The sequence below is a fragment of the Triticum dicoccoides genome, chromosome 3B, assembly GCF_002162155.2.
Source record: "Triticum dicoccoides isolate Atlit2015 ecotype Zavitan chromosome 3B, WEW_v2.0, whole genome shotgun sequence".
In the NCBI taxonomy this organism is placed as follows: Eukaryota; Viridiplantae; Streptophyta; class Magnoliopsida; order Poales; family Poaceae; genus Triticum; species Triticum dicoccoides.
The window spans coordinates 229,325,589-229,344,459 of record NC_041385.1 but is presented as its reverse complement, the minus strand read 5'-3'; the positions used below and the strand labels follow the sequence as shown (position 1 = coordinate 229,344,459).

General features: G+C 49.3%; 2 protein-coding genes across 2 annotated transcripts; both read left to right on the top strand.

The window, feature by feature from the left end:
* Nucleotides 1-1,740: 1,740 nt before the first annotated feature.
* On the top strand, nt 1,741-9,938 carry LOC119281176. Its single transcript, XM_037561777.1, has 2 exons — nt 1,741-2,671; nt 9,619-9,938. The coding sequence occupies exons 1-2, from the start codon at nt 1,913-1,915 to the stop codon at nt 9,856-9,858; spliced, it is 999 nt and encodes a 332-aa protein (XP_037417674.1). The 5' UTR covers nt 1,741-1,912; the 3' UTR covers nt 9,859-9,938.
* Nucleotides 9,939-9,992: 54 nt separating this feature from the next.
* Nucleotides 9,993-18,437, top strand: LOC119275663 (serine carboxypeptidase-like 26). The gene is made up of 10 exons (XM_037556554.1): nt 9,993-10,345; nt 10,467-10,574; nt 10,805-10,900; nt 10,997-11,089; nt 11,804-11,892; nt 13,609-13,884; nt 13,959-14,107; nt 14,406-14,501; nt 17,784-17,889; nt 18,007-18,437. Exons 1-10 carry the CDS (start codon nt 10,060-10,062, stop codon nt 18,151-18,153), a joined length of 1,446 nt encoding a protein of 481 aa, XP_037412451.1. The 5' UTR covers nt 9,993-10,059; the 3' UTR covers nt 18,154-18,437.
* Nucleotides 18,438-18,871: the final 434 nt, after the last annotated feature.

The following is an 18,871-nucleotide window of genomic DNA, read 5'->3' as shown; positions in this document are numbered from 1 at the left end:
GGGGGGGGCAAGAATCATTGGCTCTGATTAGGAATTGTCACGCCCGATCTGGATCGTGGGCGACCAGAGTAGGCTAGGGAAATCAGGATGTGGATGAGCGAGACTTGGAGAAGGTGGTGAGCACAAGAGTGAAGCGAGATGGGATTTCAGAATTCATCAATATAGTCTGTCCACACACACGCCCTAATGGGCTTAAGTATAGATGCAACACCCACGACCAGCTGGCCATGCACGCACGAATCTCTAGTCCCTGGGACCCACTTGTCAGTCACACGGTGGTGTCGAGCACTGCCGGTGTGACAAAGTGCCAAAAGAATTTCAAGCCTGAATTGTTTTTGCTCGGGCATGCTACTAAGAGAAAGGCATATTCCGACTTGCAATCTTGGATAGAAAGATTTGCATACTTCTCTCATTTTTCTTGCTTTTTGTATAACTGCCTTTGTAGAGGTGCAAGCAAAGACAAACAAAAAATACATGCAGTACAATTGTATGGAACGGTATGGGAAGTCCCCTCCATCAACAGACCGGGTCCGATACTGCTCAGCAGGTGACACATGTGTTTTTTCGGAGACGTCGAGCAATGCTTGTCGCCCTCAAGTGAAGCCGTCGGCGATGCGCGCCGGTGGATGCTACGCATGGCGTCTCATGCGGTGGGGGTCAAATCATGCCTGCTACCGGCCGGCACGCACGGTGGCTCTGGCGGAGGTGTCATGTTTAGCCTGTTGCTGCTGGATCGAAGGTGGTGCGACAGTGGCGAGAGGCAGGCGGTATGGGATTTCTTTGTCTTCCGGTATCTTCTCCAGAGGTATCCGGTTATCGAGGAGTCGGTAGCCGGATATGGGATGTAAGGCTTCAATGACGAGTTTGTGCACTCTGGTGGAAACACAAGATCTATGACCTGGCTATGTCGATGTGTGCCTGCGTCGTGTCCTTACTGAAGATGGTGGATTGAAGCTTCACTTTGGGGATGAGAATACGGAGTTCAACCTCGGGTTGGACTCACCAACATCGACGCACGTGTGGCGATTTCTTCTTGAAGGCGTAGCCTAGAAGTTGTGTATTTTTCATTTTAATTTTGTCTTATATCATAGGGTAGTCACTCGCGGAGCCAACCTTTCAAAGAGCTCGGGCAAAGTCTATGCATGCATGGTGACATTGCCCAGTATTTGCATCAGAGCATCAACAATTAGCATTACTAACCATGTTCTCATAGTATTATTTAATAGAGACTAGCCGGAGCAGCCCGGGCAGCCGTCCCGGGTTGCCGGGAGCTAGCTCCACCCCTAGGGTTAATGTCTATCGGGTGGAGCTACTGTCGCGAGGCATTCGGCCTTGAATTTTATTTTTGCCTTTTTCCGGGTTTGATGTTCGGCTGCTGATTTTTCATTTTTAATAATATATAGCTACGTGCATCGAGGCTTTCGAGAAAAAGAACATGTAGTACAATGGTACTGTTTTTGGTAAAAATGAAAAAGAAAGAGAGAAAACAGAAACTGCAAACGCCAATCTCACTTGCCTCATGCATGAAGGTTTCTACTGTATGCTCGTCCAACTTGATGAATCGGTACGTGTGACCGTGTCAGCGTTTAGTCAGTCACAAGGCAAGCCGCCAAAAGCATCAGACGCATACGCCAACAACGCACAGACAGGAGTCGGAGATGCCCTCGGCAAGGCTGCGGTGCCGGTGCCGGTGCCGCGCAGCAAATAAAATTCGTTATCCCTGGTTCACATGCAGCCAAGCCGGCCAATGGCCTCCTCTCACTCTCACCCTCACCCCCGCACCCACCCCCAGCTCTGAGCTCCCTCCAACTTCACATGATCTTCTAGTGTGATCTCACTCTCACACACATTGAGTTGTGGCCAACACTATGGTTAGTGATCATCTGCTCAACAAGGTAAAGAACCTCCCAGGATGGACGGGGCTGCGTTCCTTCCGCTCCTACCGCCCCCTCCTGATCCGCCGCCGGCGGGGCGAACGGCGCCGCCGCGGCCTGCTCGGGAGGAGTCGCCGCTGTCGGGGCGGTCACCTGAGACCGGCGGATCGCCGGATTCGCAGTCTGCGGCGGAGATCGGGGGATTTCTCCATCCGGCCAAATGGAAAATTTTCTTCCAAGATGTCCGGGAAGCCGGCCGTAGATCGGAGGGAGTTCTCTACTCGTACTACCCTTCGAGGTGGACGGTGGTGTGCGATCTGGCTGGTGACATTCTCGGAGGGGAGTATCTCAAAGCTGATGAGAAGATTAATGAAGGTACGCGGTTGCTCATTGATATTTTCGATGTTACCGTTCATTCGCGTGTGCAGGAGGAACCGGAGACTCTTGATCACATTGACTTGATCGATCTCACGGAAGATCCAAAGCCCTCGAAGCCGCGGTTCAGTGGGCGCTTTTGGGTATTGGCTGATGAGGATGATGAGGTGACGCTCGTGGACGACGACGATGCCGGAGACTCGCCGGAATATTCACCGACGCCTTCATTGATCATTTGCGAGGCCTTCGATCAGGGTTACTCTGAAGATGAGGTCGCGGCGATTGGTGATGGAGTGGTGCCACTCGACGATCCGGCGCGGCAAGGGCTACGATCGGAAGATAAACTCGAGGTTCTTCGGCGCATAGTAAATCGCCGGACTTCAGCTGCGGCGAGCCGGCCGTGGAAGGGACCGATTCCTAAGGTTTGTCTTCCTAAACCGATTCTATCTGATTTCATTACTGAGAATTCATGGAAGTTAGTTAAGAGAAAGAAGGCTCGGCGATCGTCGGCGGCCATGGTGCCGGCGCCGGCGATCGACCGCAGTGCTGTGATCCGTAATCACCGCGTCGCTCGTTTGAATGAGTTGTTGGGCCGCGAGTCGGGCTTGTCGGTGGGTGGGCCGGTTCTGAGTGAACCGGCCACGATGGCGTGTGGGCTTGTGGACGCAGGGTATGAGGCCCGAGGCGATCTACATCCTACGACTACACCCCCATGCGGACGTCCGGTTCCAACTAGGGTTCGTAACGGAGGCAGACGACCGTGCTTTGCTGATCGCGGCGGAGGGCGTGCTCCTCGTATCCCTCCTCTCCAGGCGATGGAGGGCCATGGAGTCCCTGCTGCTAGTGGGATGCCTCCGGGCGCTGCGGGCCGCGGAGGGCCTACGCAGGCGCCGGCTGTTGGGCGCGGCGGAGGCGGCGCCCCTGCGGGGACGGGTGGCGGCGGCGCCGGTGTGCCGCTTGCTGCCGGCAGTGGAGGTGCGCCGCCGCCTCTGCGAGCGGGTCCTAGTGCGGGCCGTCCGGGGACGGTCGTAGGCGGCCAACGGGCACAAGTGGGCGGGGCCACTAAGACCGCTCCGGCTGGCCGCGGGGTGACTGCTCCGGCTGGTTCTCGCCCAGCGGCGCCGGTGATGATGGCTGCGGGACGAGGTGGTCCTAGGCCGATGTTGCCGACGCCTGGAGTTGCCGCAGGCCGAGGTACACTGGTAGCAAGGCCTCCGCCTCCGGGTGCTCATGGCCAGCACCCCGTGGCATCGCAGGTGGGAGCTAGACCGCCGCACTTTGTGGCTCGGCAGGTCAAGGACGCGGCGACGCCAGTGTTGCAGCAGGCTCAGTGGGGTGACGATGGTTACAATGTGTATGGAGATGGACAACACCGGGGATCCTCGTCTACGGGTGGCGGACGGGGGTATGCCTGGCAGAGTGATGGTTCTGCTGAGAGGCCTTTCTTGGGGCCGCCAGGCAGTTTTGTCGAAGGGGCTGCTGGGCCGGCTCATCGTAACCGAGGTGGTTTCCGTGGCAATCGTGGCCGAGGAGGCCGAGGGGGTCGGTACCGTCCAAGGCAACATCATACTTCGGTTGAGACGGTGGTCGACGCTTTTGCTGAGGAGACAGACTTGTCTTGCCAGGCTATGGATGTGGTGACGGAACTGGCAGCTGTCGAGGTTCCGGTTGAGGTCGATACTCAGGCTATGTCGGTGGAGGGCTCTGACAGATCTGAGGTGGACAGGGCTGCAAAGTTTGCTAAGAAAAAGGAAAGAATGCTTTGTTATCGATGTGGCGATAAGGGTCATTTTATTGCTAAGTGTGTGGCTGTTCTTTGTGATACGTGTGGTAAGACTGCACACGAGTCTGGTGCGTGTCCGCTGCTGCGGGAGCAGACACCGAGCCTTATGACATATGGTGTCTTCTGTTCTGAACTCACATTTTTTGAGTCACCGACTGAGAGGGAGGTTCCTCAGGAGGAGCACAGTACGACAACTGGGGTAGTGAAAGTAACTAGAGGACAAGTGTCTGAGGCTCAGATTATTCAGCGTCTCCGGGAGCTGGCACCAGGAGACTTCCATTGGGAGCTTGTCAAGCTGGAGAACAACTTATTCAGGGTTCAGTTCCCAACTGTGGAGGACTTACAGAGGTTGCTGAGCTTTGGGATGTGTAAGGTCCTAGGTACAGAGGCCATACTTGAGTTCCAGGAGTGGAAGCTGGTTGAGCCCCAGGGTACACCCCTTATCCAGGCCTGGTTGCGCTTTTCGGGGGCTCCGTCTGCGCTTCTGCGGGACGCCAATGTGGTTGCTAGTCTCGGTATCATAGTGGGAAAGACCGAGCGAGTGGATATGGCTTTTACTCGAGCTCATGGGATTGCTCGCCTGTTGGTCAGTATTCTGGACATCAACTTCGTGCCCGACGTGGTTAAGTGGGCGTTTCGTGGGCAGGTATACAGTCTTGAGATTGAGTTCGAGGATGATAGCCTCTTTGCCCAGGCTCCAGCTGCCACTGGCGATGACATGAGTGAAGGTGACGACGATACGACGGGTAAGGAAAAAACGGCCGATGATTCTTTGAGTGAGATGGCCAAGAGGCCGGAGCCGACGAGTAAGGCAGCAGGACGAGGGGCGGCGCCTGGAGCGTCTGTGCCGGCGACCACTTTGAGATTCGGTTCTTTTGGTCCTGCGTCTGCACCACTGAGACTGTGGAGTGAGCGGGTGGAGTCTATTGAGGAGTTCGAGTACTCTTTACCGGCGTTGGATTTTGAGGACGCGGGTGTGGAGGGTTCTGGTGGAGGTGCGAGGTTGGATATTGTGGACTCGCCTACTTCTACGTGCGGTGACGTGGCCGTGGTACAGGAGGGGGGTCCGATCTCATCTGGGGGTCCGGATCAGGGTGCTTTGGAGGCCCCCCCTCAGCTTCTTCCTGTTGAGGATACCAGGAGAGACGATGGGACGACGGTTGGGGGGCCGGGGCAGGTGGCCTCCGCTCCTCTTACGCCTGTGGATGGGCGGCCACTGCAGGCGGCAGCTCAGGTTCGGTGGGAGGGTGTGGGGCAGATGGCCTCAATGCTCCCGTCTGCTTCGGTGCCCGAGGGGGGCGCCCCGTTTGGGACTGTGGCGTGCACTCCGGACAGGCGGTCCGGAGTGGATGGGGGGAGGGGGCAGGTGGCCTTCGCTTCCCCAGTGCTGGACTCGGCGCTCTCATCTGGTAATGGCGACCAGGTGGATGTTCGGGGAGTGACAGGCGGTCGCTCTACGGATAAATTCTCGCGGGAGGAGGTCATTATGTTTGGCGGGATACCGGACCAGGCAGCTGAGGGCCGACGCATGAGTTGTCGGCTTCAAAGCCATCCGGAGGTGGACGACATGCAGCAGCGCTGTGCCGTCAGGGCGGCCAAGCTTCGTGAAGTCCAAGTCACAACTGGTATGTCCGTAAATACTTCCAATACTATTATGCATTTCTCGCACGATCAAATTGTGGATAAGGCACACCAATTAGGAATTTCACTTGGTAGTAATGAGGGTGAAGTTACTAATTCTGTTAACGATTTGCTTGATCTAGAAGCCGAGAGGGCTTTAGAAGTAATTCGTAACTTAGCTGCGGTCAAACCAATGAATGACTCTGAGATTGATGCCTTGGGAGTTCGAGTACTTGATAATTTCTGTCATGACCTAGCACCGCCCCTCCAGGAGCCGGAGGAGGAGGACGAGAATATAGGGTTGGAAGTAGATAACCCAGCGGTGATGGGCACTTTCGACCGGGAGGGCCCGACCAGCCCTAAGCGCAAGTGGAAGCGCAAAACTTACTCGATGTCCGCAGTCCGTAGGAGCGCTAGGATTCGCACGGCTAAAAAATTTCATGATGAGATATGAAAGGAATCTTTTGGAATAGCAGAGGTCTTAAGGACTTGGCTAAAATAAGGTTCCTTGCGGAGGCATCTATTGAGCATAGTTTGGACTTTATTGCCTTGTCGGAAACGAGTAGAGCAAATTTCTCACCTCAATTTCTCAATACGTTGTCGGGGGGGATGGAGTTTGACTGGCATTGTCTTCCACCGAGAGGCAGGTCGGGGGGAATCTTACTTGGTGTTAGATGTGACTCTCTCGAAGTTCGCAGTGTGGTCATGGGGGATTTTGCGGTTAAGTTCAGGGTGCGGTCCAAAATTGATGGTTTTGACTGGGCTTTGGTGGCGGTGTACGGGGCAGCGCAGGCCGAGTTCAAACCTGATTTCCTGGCAGACCTTGTTAGAGTTTGTGGGTCTGAGCGGCTCCCAATTCTGGTTGGGGGTGATTTCAACATTATTAGAAGGCGCGATGAAAAGAATAATGACAATTTCGATGGGAGATGGTCATTTATGTTCAATACCATTATTGAAAGCTTAGATTTGAGAGAAATTGAGCTTTCAGGTAGGAAGTTCACCTGGGCTAATGCGATGCCAAATCCAACTTACGAGAAGTTGGATCGGGTTCTGGCTAGTGTTGCTTGGGAACAGAAGTTTCCAGTTGTAACTGTTCAGGCTCTTTCTCGCGGTATTTCTGATCACACTCCTTTGTTGCTCGATTCTGGTGGGGCTACTTACTTGGGTAACAAAAATGTTTTCTCTTTCGAGCTGGCGTGGTTTGAAAGAGAAGGATTTTTGGATCTTGTTGCCAGAGAGTGGGCCAGAGATGTAGGAGGTACAGGTGCCATTGAACAATGGCAGAACAAGATTAGGCATCTCAGAAGCTTCCTTCGTGGGTGGGCTAAACATCTAGGTGGAGTGTATAAGGTCGAGAAGGAAAGACTCCTTTCACTTATACAAACCTTAGACATAAAAGCAGAAACTATGGTTCTGTTACCCACTGAGCTTCATATTAAGCATGAGGCTGAGATGAGGCTGAAGGATTTGCTCCGTGAGGAAGAATTAAAGTGGGCATTGCGGGCAAAGGTGAGAAAAGTTGTCCAGGGGGATGCGAATACTCAGTTCTTCCACATGATTGCCAATGGCAAGCACCGGAAGAAGAGGATCTTCCAGCTAGAGCAAGATGAGGGTACAATAGTCGGCCAGGACAACCTGAAAATCTACATTACTGAATACTATAAACGGTTGTTTGGACCACCAGAGGAGAGCTGTGTATCCCTGGATGAGTCTAGGGTTAGCGATATTCCTCAACTTACTTCTGTGGAGAATGATGTGTTAACTGCCCCTTTCTCGGAAAAGGAAGTTTTCGAGGCTATTGCCAAGATGAAAAGTAATACGGCACCGGGGCCGGATGGTTTCCCGGCTGAGTTTTACAAGAAGTGTTGGCATATTATCAAAGGGGACCTGATACCGATGTTCCATGATTTGTTCTCGGGACATTTGCAGCTGTTCCAACTTAATTTTGGAACGATAACGTTGTTGCCTAAGAAAACAGATGCCGTGAGAATTGAGCAATTTCGGCCTATCTGCCTTCTCAACGTCAGTTTCAAAATATTTACCAAGGTTGGCACGATCAGGCTTACTCAGATAGCGCACGCTGTAGTTCAACCTTCTCAAACGGCTTTCATGCCGGATAGGAACATCCTCGAAGGGGTTGTCGTCCTTCATGAAACGCTACATGAAATTCATACGAAAAAACTAGATGGGGTTATTTTCAAAGTGGATTTCGAGAAGGCCTATGGTAAATTCAAATGGTCGTTCCTCCAGCAATCTCTACGAATGAAGGGTTTTGATGAGCGCTGGAGACATCAAGTGGAAACTTTCAAGCAAAAAGGCAGTGTTGGCATTAAAGTTAATGATGACATAGGCCACTACTTCCGAACGCACAAGGGTCTGAGACAGGGCGATCCTATGTCGCCTATTTTGTTCAATATTGTGGTTGATATGTTAGCGATCCTGATTGGGAGGGCCAAAGAGGCCGGTCAGGTGGAGGGAGTGGTGCCTCATCTGGTGGATGGTGGTCTGTCCATCTTGCAATACGCTGATGATACAATCATTTTTATGGAACATGATTTGGCCAAAGCGAGGAACATGAAGCTAGTGTTATGCCTTTTCGAACAATTGTCCGGGCTGAAGATTAATTTCCATAAAAGCGAGTTGTTCTGTTTTGGTAGAGCCAAAGACGAACAGGAAGCTTATACACAATTGTTTGGGTGTGAAATTGGGTCTCTACCTTTCACATATCTTGGTATTCCAATACACCATCGTAAGTTAACGAATGGTGAGTGGAAGTGCATCGAGGATAGATTTGAGAAGAAACTAAGCTGTTGGAAAGGAAAACTCATGTCTTATGGAGGCCGGTTGATTCTGATTAACTCGGTGCTCACGAGTTTACCTATGTTTCTGTTATCTTTCTTCGAGGTACCAGTGGGGGTGAGGAAAAGGCTAGACTTTTATCGTTCTCGCTTCTTTTGGCAGAGTGATGAGTCTAAGAGGAAGTACAGATTGGCCAAATGGGATATTATCTGCAGACCAAAGGACCAAGGAGGACTTGGTATTGAAAACCTTGAAGTCAAAAACAGATGCCTCCTTAGTAAGTGGCTGTTTAAGTTGTCGTCTGAGACAGAGGCAACTTGGGCGCAGATTTTACGTAGTAAATATCTGCACTCAAAGACTTTATCCCAAGTCACTCTCAGACCTACAGATTCGCCGTTCTGGAAAGGGCTCATGAGGGTTAAGGCCGCTTTCTTCAACAGAACGAGATGTATTGTTGGTAATGGAGATGATACGCGATTCTGGGAGGATACGTGGCTGGGTGACGCGCCTTTGGCTACACAATATCCAACACTATATCGTATTGTTCAGCGTAGGGATGCTCTTGTTGCGACGGTGATGCAGTCTATTCCTCTAAACATGCAGTTTAGGAGAGTGCTTGTTGGACCTCGATGGGAAGCATGGCTTCACTTGGTCCGTAGGCTGATGGACGTTCAGCTAAATCCTCAGCCCGACCAGTTGTGTTGGAAACTAACTAAAATTGGGGTGTTCACGGTAAAATCGATGTATATGGATATTATTAATTCATCTGTGATACCTACGACTAAGGAGGTCTGGAAAGTTAAGGTTCCTTTGAAGATTAAAGTGTTTATGTGGTTTGTGCATAAACAAGTTATTCTTACAAAGGACAATCTAGTTAAGCGCAATTGGACAAGATCTACTAGGTGTAGTTTCTGTGATCGGGATGAGACTATCAAACATTTATTTTTTGATTGCCCGTTGGCACAAGGGTTGTGGCGCATTGTGCAAATTGCCTCTAATATTACTCCACCGAGATCGATAAACACGTTATTTGGGGCGTGGCTGTTTGGGATTGAGTCCGAAACAGCTAGACACATTCGTGTAGGAGTATGTGCGTTATTATGGGCAATTTGGAATTGCAGGAATGATTTGGTTTTTAACAGGACAACAAATATTCATTTTTTGCAGGTGTTATTCCGGGCTACGGCGCTAATCCGTACTTGGTCCTTACTCACTCCGAGGGAGGCCAGGGAGCGTTTGGTTACTGGATCTGTCCGGTGGGAGACGGTAGCGCGGGATATCTTCAACCGGTTTGGATGGCGATCATGTAATAGGATAGGAGTTCAGTTTACCTATCTGCTATTTTGCCAGCCGGGTTGTGGCTTATCTCATTTCTGCCTTGCAGTCGATGCTCTATGTGAGTTATAGGCTGCTTTGATTCCTTTTTCTATAAGACCTTTGTTCAGAACCTGTTTATTTGTTTAATAAGAGAGGCCGTATGCATCTAATGCAGAGGCTCGGGAATCCCCCTTTTCAAAAAAAAAAACACACATTGAGTTGCGCCCAGCCCCTGTCTCTCTGCTCTTGCTGTCCCAGCCAAACCACTCACTCTCACATTTGCACATTCTCATGGCGGCAGCGGCGAACCAAGACAAGCAGCGGCGGCAGCTCATCCTTGCTCTCTTTCTCCTCGTCTTGGCCTCCCAGAGTTGGCGCTGCTGCTCTGCAGGTTACGGTAGTGGGCAGGAAGCTGATAGGGTGGTCTTCCTCCCCGGCCAGCCAAGGAGCCCGCAGGTCTCTCAGTTCGCCGGGCATGTCACCGTGAACAAGCAGAATGGGAGGGCGCTCTTCTACTGGTTCTTCGAGGCTCAGTCACAGCCCTCACAGAAGCCTCTCCTGCTCTGGCTCAATGGAGGTTTAATTCTTACTTACCTCATTCACTTGTTTTTCTTTTTACCTTTTGTACTTCACTTATTTCGGTTGCTACCTGGGGTTAAAATATAAACAAGTTTTTTGTTCCCTGCACATGCATGCAGGACCAGGCTGCTCATCGGTTGGATACGGAGCTGCTTCTGAGCTAGGGCCTCTCAGGGTGAGCAGATTTGCAGCAGGGCTCGAGTTCAACAAGTTTGCATGGAACAAAGGTGCTGCAGCTTGCAAGCATTGCACTTGTGCTAATTGATTATGAACTTGTGATTATCCCAACGGTTCTACTCCCTCCGTTCGGAATTATTTGTCTCGAAAATGGATGTATCTAGAACTAAAATACATCTAGATACATCCATTTCTACGACAAGTAATTCCGAACGGAGGGAGTACCTGCGTAAAAAAAATCTGAATATTGTTGGTATTGTTCTCGATTGACTCTTGCCAGAAGCCAACTTGCTCTTCGTGGAGTCTCCTGTTGGGGTTGGCTTCTCCTACACCAACACATCCTCTGACCTCACCAACCTCAATGATGATTTTGTAGGTAACTGAGTATTCTTTTCGGGAAGTGTGCTTGCTTTTCATAACTGTTTGAGGCGTTTTGAAATGCTCATCAATTTCCATTTTCTCTTTTGTATAGCTGAGGATACATATAATTTCCTGATTAATTGGTTCAAGAGGTTTCCGCAGTACAAGGGCCGGGAGTTCTATATCTCAGGAGAGAGCTATGCAGGTAAATGTTTACGTCAGCAAGACACTTGTTCTTCAGGCCTTGATTTCCAGAGTTGATCTTAGTAACCTGCAAACTTAAATTTTTCAATATAGTTGTCCTACATGTCTGACAAAGTCATAAAAATAATAAGTTGACCTGGCCTTTCAAATTAGGTTCTTTACCAATTCCTATTTTTTGTGTGTAATCCATAAATCATTAAATTTAAAGGAATTGGGCAATAATTGATGTTAAAGCATAGATGGGAAATTTTGGTGAGAACATTTTAAAATATTAATCCTAGCAAGTCATGATGCTCCTGTAGTTCAGAGGAAACTTAATGGTGGGTACTATGATCATCTCATTTTCCCCACCAATCCCTGCCTACCTTCTTTTTGGCCAATTTTAGTGTTCGTTTGATCCGCTTTTGTCTAATTTTGTGACTCGTTTTCTACAACATATTATCAAAGAAGCACACAACACGGTTCAGCAACCTCAGATAGGGCCTACATTGCTATGTGTCTTGTAACCTGGGAGAAACAGAGGTTTACCATACCATGGAAACAAAGCAAAGTGAATAACATTTCGGCGGCATGGCCCTTTAGATTGGTTCTGGTATTCCTGACATGCCGAATGGTCATATTAGACTTCTGTGATATTTCAGACATGGTGGAGCAAGAGATACGCTGCAATTCAATTTTGTTAGATCACTGACGAAGAATTTCAAATTTTATACAGGTCATTATGTGCCACAACTAGCTGACCTTGTCTATGAGAGGAACAAAGACAAGAAGGCCAGCACATACATCAACTTTAAAGGGTTCATTGTGAGTGTATAATTTGATAGTTTCTGTTGTTTATATTGCTGGTTCGACCAGTGGCCTTGTTCATTCTTGTTTGAAAATGGGATGACATAATGTATTGTTTTTGTATAGTTTATAACTTTGAAATAATTCATGTATTTCCTTTTTTTTTAGAAAAGGAGGATGACCCCCGGCCTCTGCATCTGGGCGATGCATACGGCCACTTTATTAATTATTCTCATAAGACCTTACAAAGTCATACAACAGTAAGACTAAAGCCGCCGTCTAAGCAACAAACTGTCGCTACACCTATCCAGTTGATGAAGGGGCGCAGATAGCCTGGGCCTAATACCAAACAGACATCGCAGCCAAGCCTAACATCTAAGACCTGAGACCCCAACCTAGCCACTTGCCGTGTCTGGGGCACACACTGGTCCGACGTGCTCTCATAGGCCGCCGCCACCAACTGCCACCGCTCCATCTTCAGAACTGTACTGATGCGTCAACCTTGCTCGGTCCAGCTATCGTCGACGCCACCACGGCGCCCAACGGCACCTCCTCCCTGCGCGCAAACAGCTGAACACGTCGCGGTCGCCACTAATACACCTCAGCGCCATGCTGCCAAGTACCACCAGCCGACACAACTTGAAGCCCTTGGTGGATCTGTCGTGCGTAGCACCTGCCGACCAGGCATGACCAAGCGTAGCACCTGTCGGTCAGGCATGACTTGACATCTCCACCGAAGCTTCGTGCAAAACAAAGCCGCTCCACCTCCTGCCTCTGACTTCCAGCGCTGCTCCACAAAACGATGCTCCCAAGAGAGAAATGACACCACAGTGCCGCCATCGTCCGGTCTGGAACACCAGATCCTAGGGTTTCCCCCGGAGCAATACGAGTGGATCGACGGTAGTCACATGACGATGCCTTCATCAAGGTAACGACGTGGAACGCCGCCATCGCCCGCCATCAGCTCGGTTTTCACTGGCAACTACGTCTCCCTGACTCGCAGCTGGTGCCAGATGACGGATCCCGAGATCCGAACACCCAGCCTCAGGTCGACCACCTCTGACGAAAAAGATGACCACCACCGCCGGCTGCACCGGTCAGAACAGATCTGATCGGAGGTGCCGTCGACGAGACCACCAGGGCCTCCACGCCGCCGTCCCCAATCTGAAGGCAGCATGCACGCCACCGCAGCCAAGCCGGCCGCCGCCGACCGCAGCCGCCGCCGCCGCCCGAAGGGCCATCCGCAGCGCCCGCAGCCCTGGCCTCTGCCGCGCCAAGCCGTCGCCGTCCAAGGACGGGCCGGCCTCCCGCCGCCTGCAGCCATCCGCCGCGCCGCAGATCCCGGATCGGTCGCGCCACCACACGCCTTGGGGTCCGCCCCACCCCGGAGACGCGCGAGAGAGGAGATCCCCCGCCACCACCGTCGGCCCCCGGGCTTAGCCCGGCAGCGTCCTCCGGCGGCGGCGGAGGGAGAGGAGGAGGGAGTTTGTGGCGGCGGCGGCTAGGTTTCTGGCTCCGCCCGAGTCGCCCTCTATAACGTTGCATACTTATTTCCTGGGATGATTTAGATGAAAAACGTTGCATACTTATTTCTGTGAAAATTACAACAATCTTGGGATTTGTTAACCTTCTGATGAACTTCCCTTTTTTCTATAAATGTATATATTTGCCTAGGTTTTCTGTGGATAGTGTGAAATGTTATAACATCATAACATTTATATTGGCCCAATGTAGGTTGGAAATCCACTAACTGATGATTACTATGACTCGAAGGGATTGGCCGAATATGCTTGGAGCCATGCAGTTGTATCAGATGAAGTTTATGATCGCATAAAAAAGGATTGTGATTTTAGAGCCTCAAACTGGACCGATGATTGCAACAAAGCCATGAACACCATCTATGGACAGTACCAGTTGATCGACATATACAACATTTATGCGCCCAAGTGCAATCTTGGACAAACATCAGCAGCATCTGTTGTTGATAAAGCACTCGAATATAGTGACCATGTAAGGGACAGACAGTTTAAATTAGAACTTCTGCTTCTGAATTTCTAAGTATGTTAATTTCTTTGGCATGGTAGGAACCTTCCAGGAGGAGGATTAGGTTGTTCTCGGGATACGATGAGTGCTACTCATCTTATGCTCAAGAGTACTTCAATAAGGCAGATGTGCAAAGGGCACTTCATGCAAATGTCAATGGGATGTTGCCTGGGAAATGGCAAGTTTGCAGGTGATTTCTGCAGATCTTTTCATTTTTTATCTATGAAGTTTTAATCTAGTAGTGACAACTCTGAGTTGAATTATATCATGGGACATAGTTTAAAATAAGCGTTGCAATGGTTATATAGTTTTGATGTGATTCTACTTTGTGTCATTAACATTCTATCCAGGGACTCCAAACAAATGTCAAATGGACAACTACCGACTCAAATCTGGGAAATGCTCAAAAGAGATCATTTTACACGTGGAGAAGAAATTGAGCATGTTAATATGAATTTGACTTATTTCCATTTTCATTTACCATGCAGTGACTCCATTCTGAAGTCGTACAACTTTTTGGTACTTTCCATTCTACCAATATACTCCAAGCTCATCAAAGCAGGACTGAGAGTCTGGCTCTACAGGTGTATTTCTGCACCTTGTACCCTACCACCATGTGTCAGTTCTCATATGCATTCAAAGTAGACATTATTTGTTACTTCCATGTACTGATATTTTTTTTCAAAAAGGGGGACTCCCCGGTCTCGGCATCAGAACGATGCATACGGCCACTTAAATAAATAAAATAGGTTCAACAATGTCATAGAGTCTTGAAACAAAGTAAAGGCGAGCTCACATAGAGCCTCGACGCCAAAACAAGAAAAGGCCATAAAGCCACAACCGGCTGGCAAAATAAAGATAGTAAAACTAATTGCCTATCCTATTACATGACCGCCATCCAAACCGGTAGAAGATATCCCGCGCTACCATCTCCCACCGGACAGATCCAGTAACCAAATGCTCCCTGGCCTCCGTCGGAGTGAGTAAGGACCACATACGGATCAGCGCCGTAGCACGGAATACAACCTGCAAAAAATGAATAGTAGTTATTCTGTTAAAAGCCAAATCATTTCTGCAGTTCCAAATTGCCCATAATAACGCACAAACTCCTACACGAATATGTCTAGCTGTATCGGACTCTATCCCATCTAGCCCCGTTCCAAATAACGACCTGACCGAACTCGAAGGAGTAATGTTAAAGGCAACTTGCACGGTGCGCCACATAATTCTCGCCAACGGACACTCAAAGAAGAGATGCTTAATGGTCTCGTCCTGATCACAGAAACTACACCTAGTAGATCCTGTCCAATTGCGCTTAACCAAGTTGTCATTTGTTAAAATAACCTGTTTATGGACAAACCACATGAACACTTTAATTTTCAAAGGAACTTTTACTTTCCAAACATGTTTGGAACTAGGAATGACAGTCGAGTTAATAACATCGATGTACATCGACTTAACAATAAATTGTCCAGACCTAGTAAGTTTCCAACACAACTGATCGGGCTGATGAGCTAGCTGGACTTCCATCAGTCTACGCACCAGATGAAGCCAAGCTTCCCATCTATCACCAACAAGCACCCTCAGAAACTGAATATTAAGGGGAATGGACTGCATAATCGTTGCAACTAGCGCATCACGTCGCTGGACAATACGATACAGGGTTGGGTACTGTAGTGTCAATGGTGTATCACCCAGCCAAGTATCCTCCCAGAACCGTGTATCATTGCCATCACCGACAATAAACTTTGTTCTATTAAAGAAGGCTGCCTTAACTCTCATAAGCCCCTTCCAAAACGGCGAATCAGTTGGTCTCACTGTCACCTGTGACAAAGTTTTGGAATGCAGATACTTGTTGCGGAGAATCTGCACCCAAGTTGCGTCAGTCTGAACTGAATGCTTATACAACCACTTACTAAGTAGGCATCTGTTCTTGACCTCAATATTCTCGATACCCAAACCCCCTTGGTCCTTTGGTCGACAAATAACATCCCACTTGGCGAGTCTATACTTTCTCTTAAGTTCATCACTCTGCCAAAAAAATCTTGATCGGTAGAAGTCCAGCCTTTTCCTAACCCCCACTGGAACCTCAAAGAAAGATAGTAGGAACATCGGCATACTCGTGAGCACCGAATTAATAAGAATTAACCGGCCTCCATATGACATAAGTTTGCCCTTCCAGCAACTAAGTTTCTTTTCAAACCGATCTTTGATGCATTTCCACTCTCTGTTCGTTAGCTTATGATGGTTAATGGGTATACCTAGGTAAGTAAAAGGTAAAGCCCCTAATTCACATCCAAACAATTGCCTATAAGCCTCTTGTTCCTCCTTGGCTCTACCAAAGCAGAACAACTCGCTTTTATGAAAGTTAATCTTTAACCCGGTCAATTGTTCAAATAAGCATAACACCAGCTTCATATTTCTCGCTTTTGCCAGGTCATGCTCCATAAAGATGATTGTATCATCAGCATACTGCAGAATGGACACACCCCCATAACCTAGGTTGGGCACCAAGCCACCCACCTGACCGGCCTCCTTTGCCCTACCTACGAGAATTGCCAACATGTCAACCACAATATTGAACAAAATAGGGGACATTGGATCTCCTTGCCTCAGGCCTTTGTATGTCTGGAAATAATGCCCTATATCATCATTTACTTTAATTCCAACACTCCCTTTTTGCGTAAAGGATTCTACCTGGCGTCGCCAAGCCTCATCAAAACCCTTCATATGCAAGGCCTGTTGAAGGAATGGCCATTTGACTTTGTCGTACGCTTTTTTCGAAATCCACTTTGAAAACAACCCCATTCAGCTTTTTCGTGTGGATTTCATGGAGCGTTTCATGAAGGACCACTACCCCCTCAAGGATATTCCTGTCCGGCATGAAAGCAGCCCGGGATTCATCTGCACGGTCTCACCCACAGCCTAGCCAGAGAGTGGACAGGCACTCACCAAGATCTCAGAATCCTGGCGCGGCCCGCAGGACAGGGCCGGCAGGGAGGGTGGTGGAGGCAGTACAAGGGCCGCCTGCCCTCGCTCCCCAGCCAGCACCGGAGAAGCCACCCCCACAGGCGCCGTAGGAGGAGAAAGCTCCGAGGCCACCTGCCCCGAGCCCTCTCCCGAAGGCAGAGCCGCCACCAACCGAAAGGTAGACGCGACGGGAGAGGAGGTATCCGAGGCCCCCTGCCCCAGACCCCCTCCCAACGAAGAAAAGGACACGGGAGCCACCTGCCCCGAATCCCCTTTCTCAGCAGTAGGAGAGCAACCCGAGGCCGCCTGCCCCAGGGCTCCACCCGACAAGCCAGGCACGACAAGCTGCGTCACCTCCTGAGGAGGTACCGTGTGCTGAGCACGAGAGGGAGTGGCCACCTGCCGACTCACCTCCTCCTCCCCCCAGATCGAGATCGATGAAACCCCAAGATCCCCTGGAATGGTATCCATGGCACCCTCAAACCCCAAAGCAGGCAACTCGAGCTCAAAAGCCTCCTCGGACTCGACCCGATCACTCCACAGCCTCGGAGGTGCAGAAGAGGGCTCGAAAGACCCATCTCAGAGTCGTCGAAGGCACTGAGGAGGGTGGGGCTGCTCCATCCCCGGTCGTCGCGATCTCGGACCCCGGCCCCTTGGACAGTTGTCATCCAGAGTCCTCGACCGGCGGCTCCTGTGCTCCCGCGCTCAAGGATATTCCATGTACTGATATTATCCTCCCAAATTACTTTCGGTAAGACGGTGACCTTAAAACACAATTTTGATGTTCTCTGATGGCTTAAAAATCTTAGAATAGATATTCTTTTCATTGGCATGTTAGAATAGGTGCTATGTTGGTGTTCCGCAATCGGCAGTGACCTATAATTTTGTGCATGCAGTGGAGATGCGGATGGCAGGGTCCCAGTGATCGGGTCACGATATTGTGTGGAAGCACTTGGCTTGCCTATCAAGTCACAGTGGCAACCATGGTACCTGAACAAACAGGTCAGAAATTCTGAACAAGTGAACATTCTCTGGGGCTACAATGATACTGCTAGTTAAGTTAGTTTCTGAATGCAATCTAGTCTCCACTGGCCCTGACCAGAGTCATTTGCACTGTAGGTTGCTGGAAGATTTGTGGAGTACCATGGTATGACCATGGTGACAATAAGAGGGGCTGGCCATTTGGTACCCCTCAACAAGCCCACAGAAGGGATAGCGCTGATCGACGCATTCCTTCTTGGTAAACAGCTTCCTACACACCGATGACGGTTAAATTTGGGATCAGGTGAAATCTACCTATGACCCAAAATGAGTTCAAGGAGAGTTTATGTAGGAAGCATAACATAATGCATAATTTCTTCAAACACGGTAGTGTTCTGAATTTTGGGACTGATCCTTTCCGTGGATGAATCTGTCTTAAAAAAAATGTTGATGTCCCTTTTAGAGATGCTTGGTAAATTTTTCATTGATCAGCTGGACATGTATTGATTAAATTGAGCTAGCGTTCAAGAAATGACCGGTGGCACATGCTAATCTTTTTTAACGGTCAAGTCTTAAAAGTTATCTTCTCACTAAAACGTACTCCCTCCGTTAGAAAATACTAGTCATCAAAATGAAAAAAAACGGTTGTATCTAGAACTAAAATACATCTAGATACATCTCCTTTTATTTATTTTGACGACAAGTATTTCCGGACGGAGGGAGTATAAATATAGATTTAAAGACTTAAATGGAAGGAGGAATCGAACTCAGATCGGGTAATATAGAATTAAGGGTTAATTGGATAAATGCCACTCGAATTCTTTTCTAAATTTTAAAAATGCCATTTTCAGTGGCATTTTTCAAAAAATTGCAGTGACATTTCTTCGAATAGCGCATGCTTGTTGCTATAAGATTAGAGCTTGATTTACTTGAGGGAGAAAAAAATGCGGTCCTTTTCTCACTATTTTTTATCTGTTTGTTTTTCGTTTCTTTTCCATTTTTT

Excerpts from the sequence above, each read along its gene's own strand:
- LOC119281176 (XM_037561777.1), top strand. The coding sequence starts at position 1,913 with ATGGACGGGGCTGCGTTCCTTCCGCTCCTACCGCCCCCTCCTGATCCG. Across the intron at positions 2,672-9,618 it reads GGAAGGGACCGATTCCTAAG|GTGTTATTCCGGGCTACGGC; the intron begins GTTTGTCTTCCT and ends CATTTTTTGCAG.
- LOC119275663 (XM_037556554.1), top strand. The coding sequence starts at position 10,060 with ATGGCGGCAGCGGCGAACCAAGACAAGCAGCGGCGGCAGCTCATCCTT. Across the intron at positions 11,090-11,803 it reads CTCAGGAGAGAGCTATGCAG|GTCATTATGTGCCACAACTA; the intron begins GTAAATGTTTAC and ends AATTTTATACAG. Across the intron at positions 17,890-18,006 it reads CATGGTACCTGAACAAACAG|GTTGCTGGAAGATTTGTGGA; the intron begins GTCAGAAATTCT and ends TTTGCACTGTAG.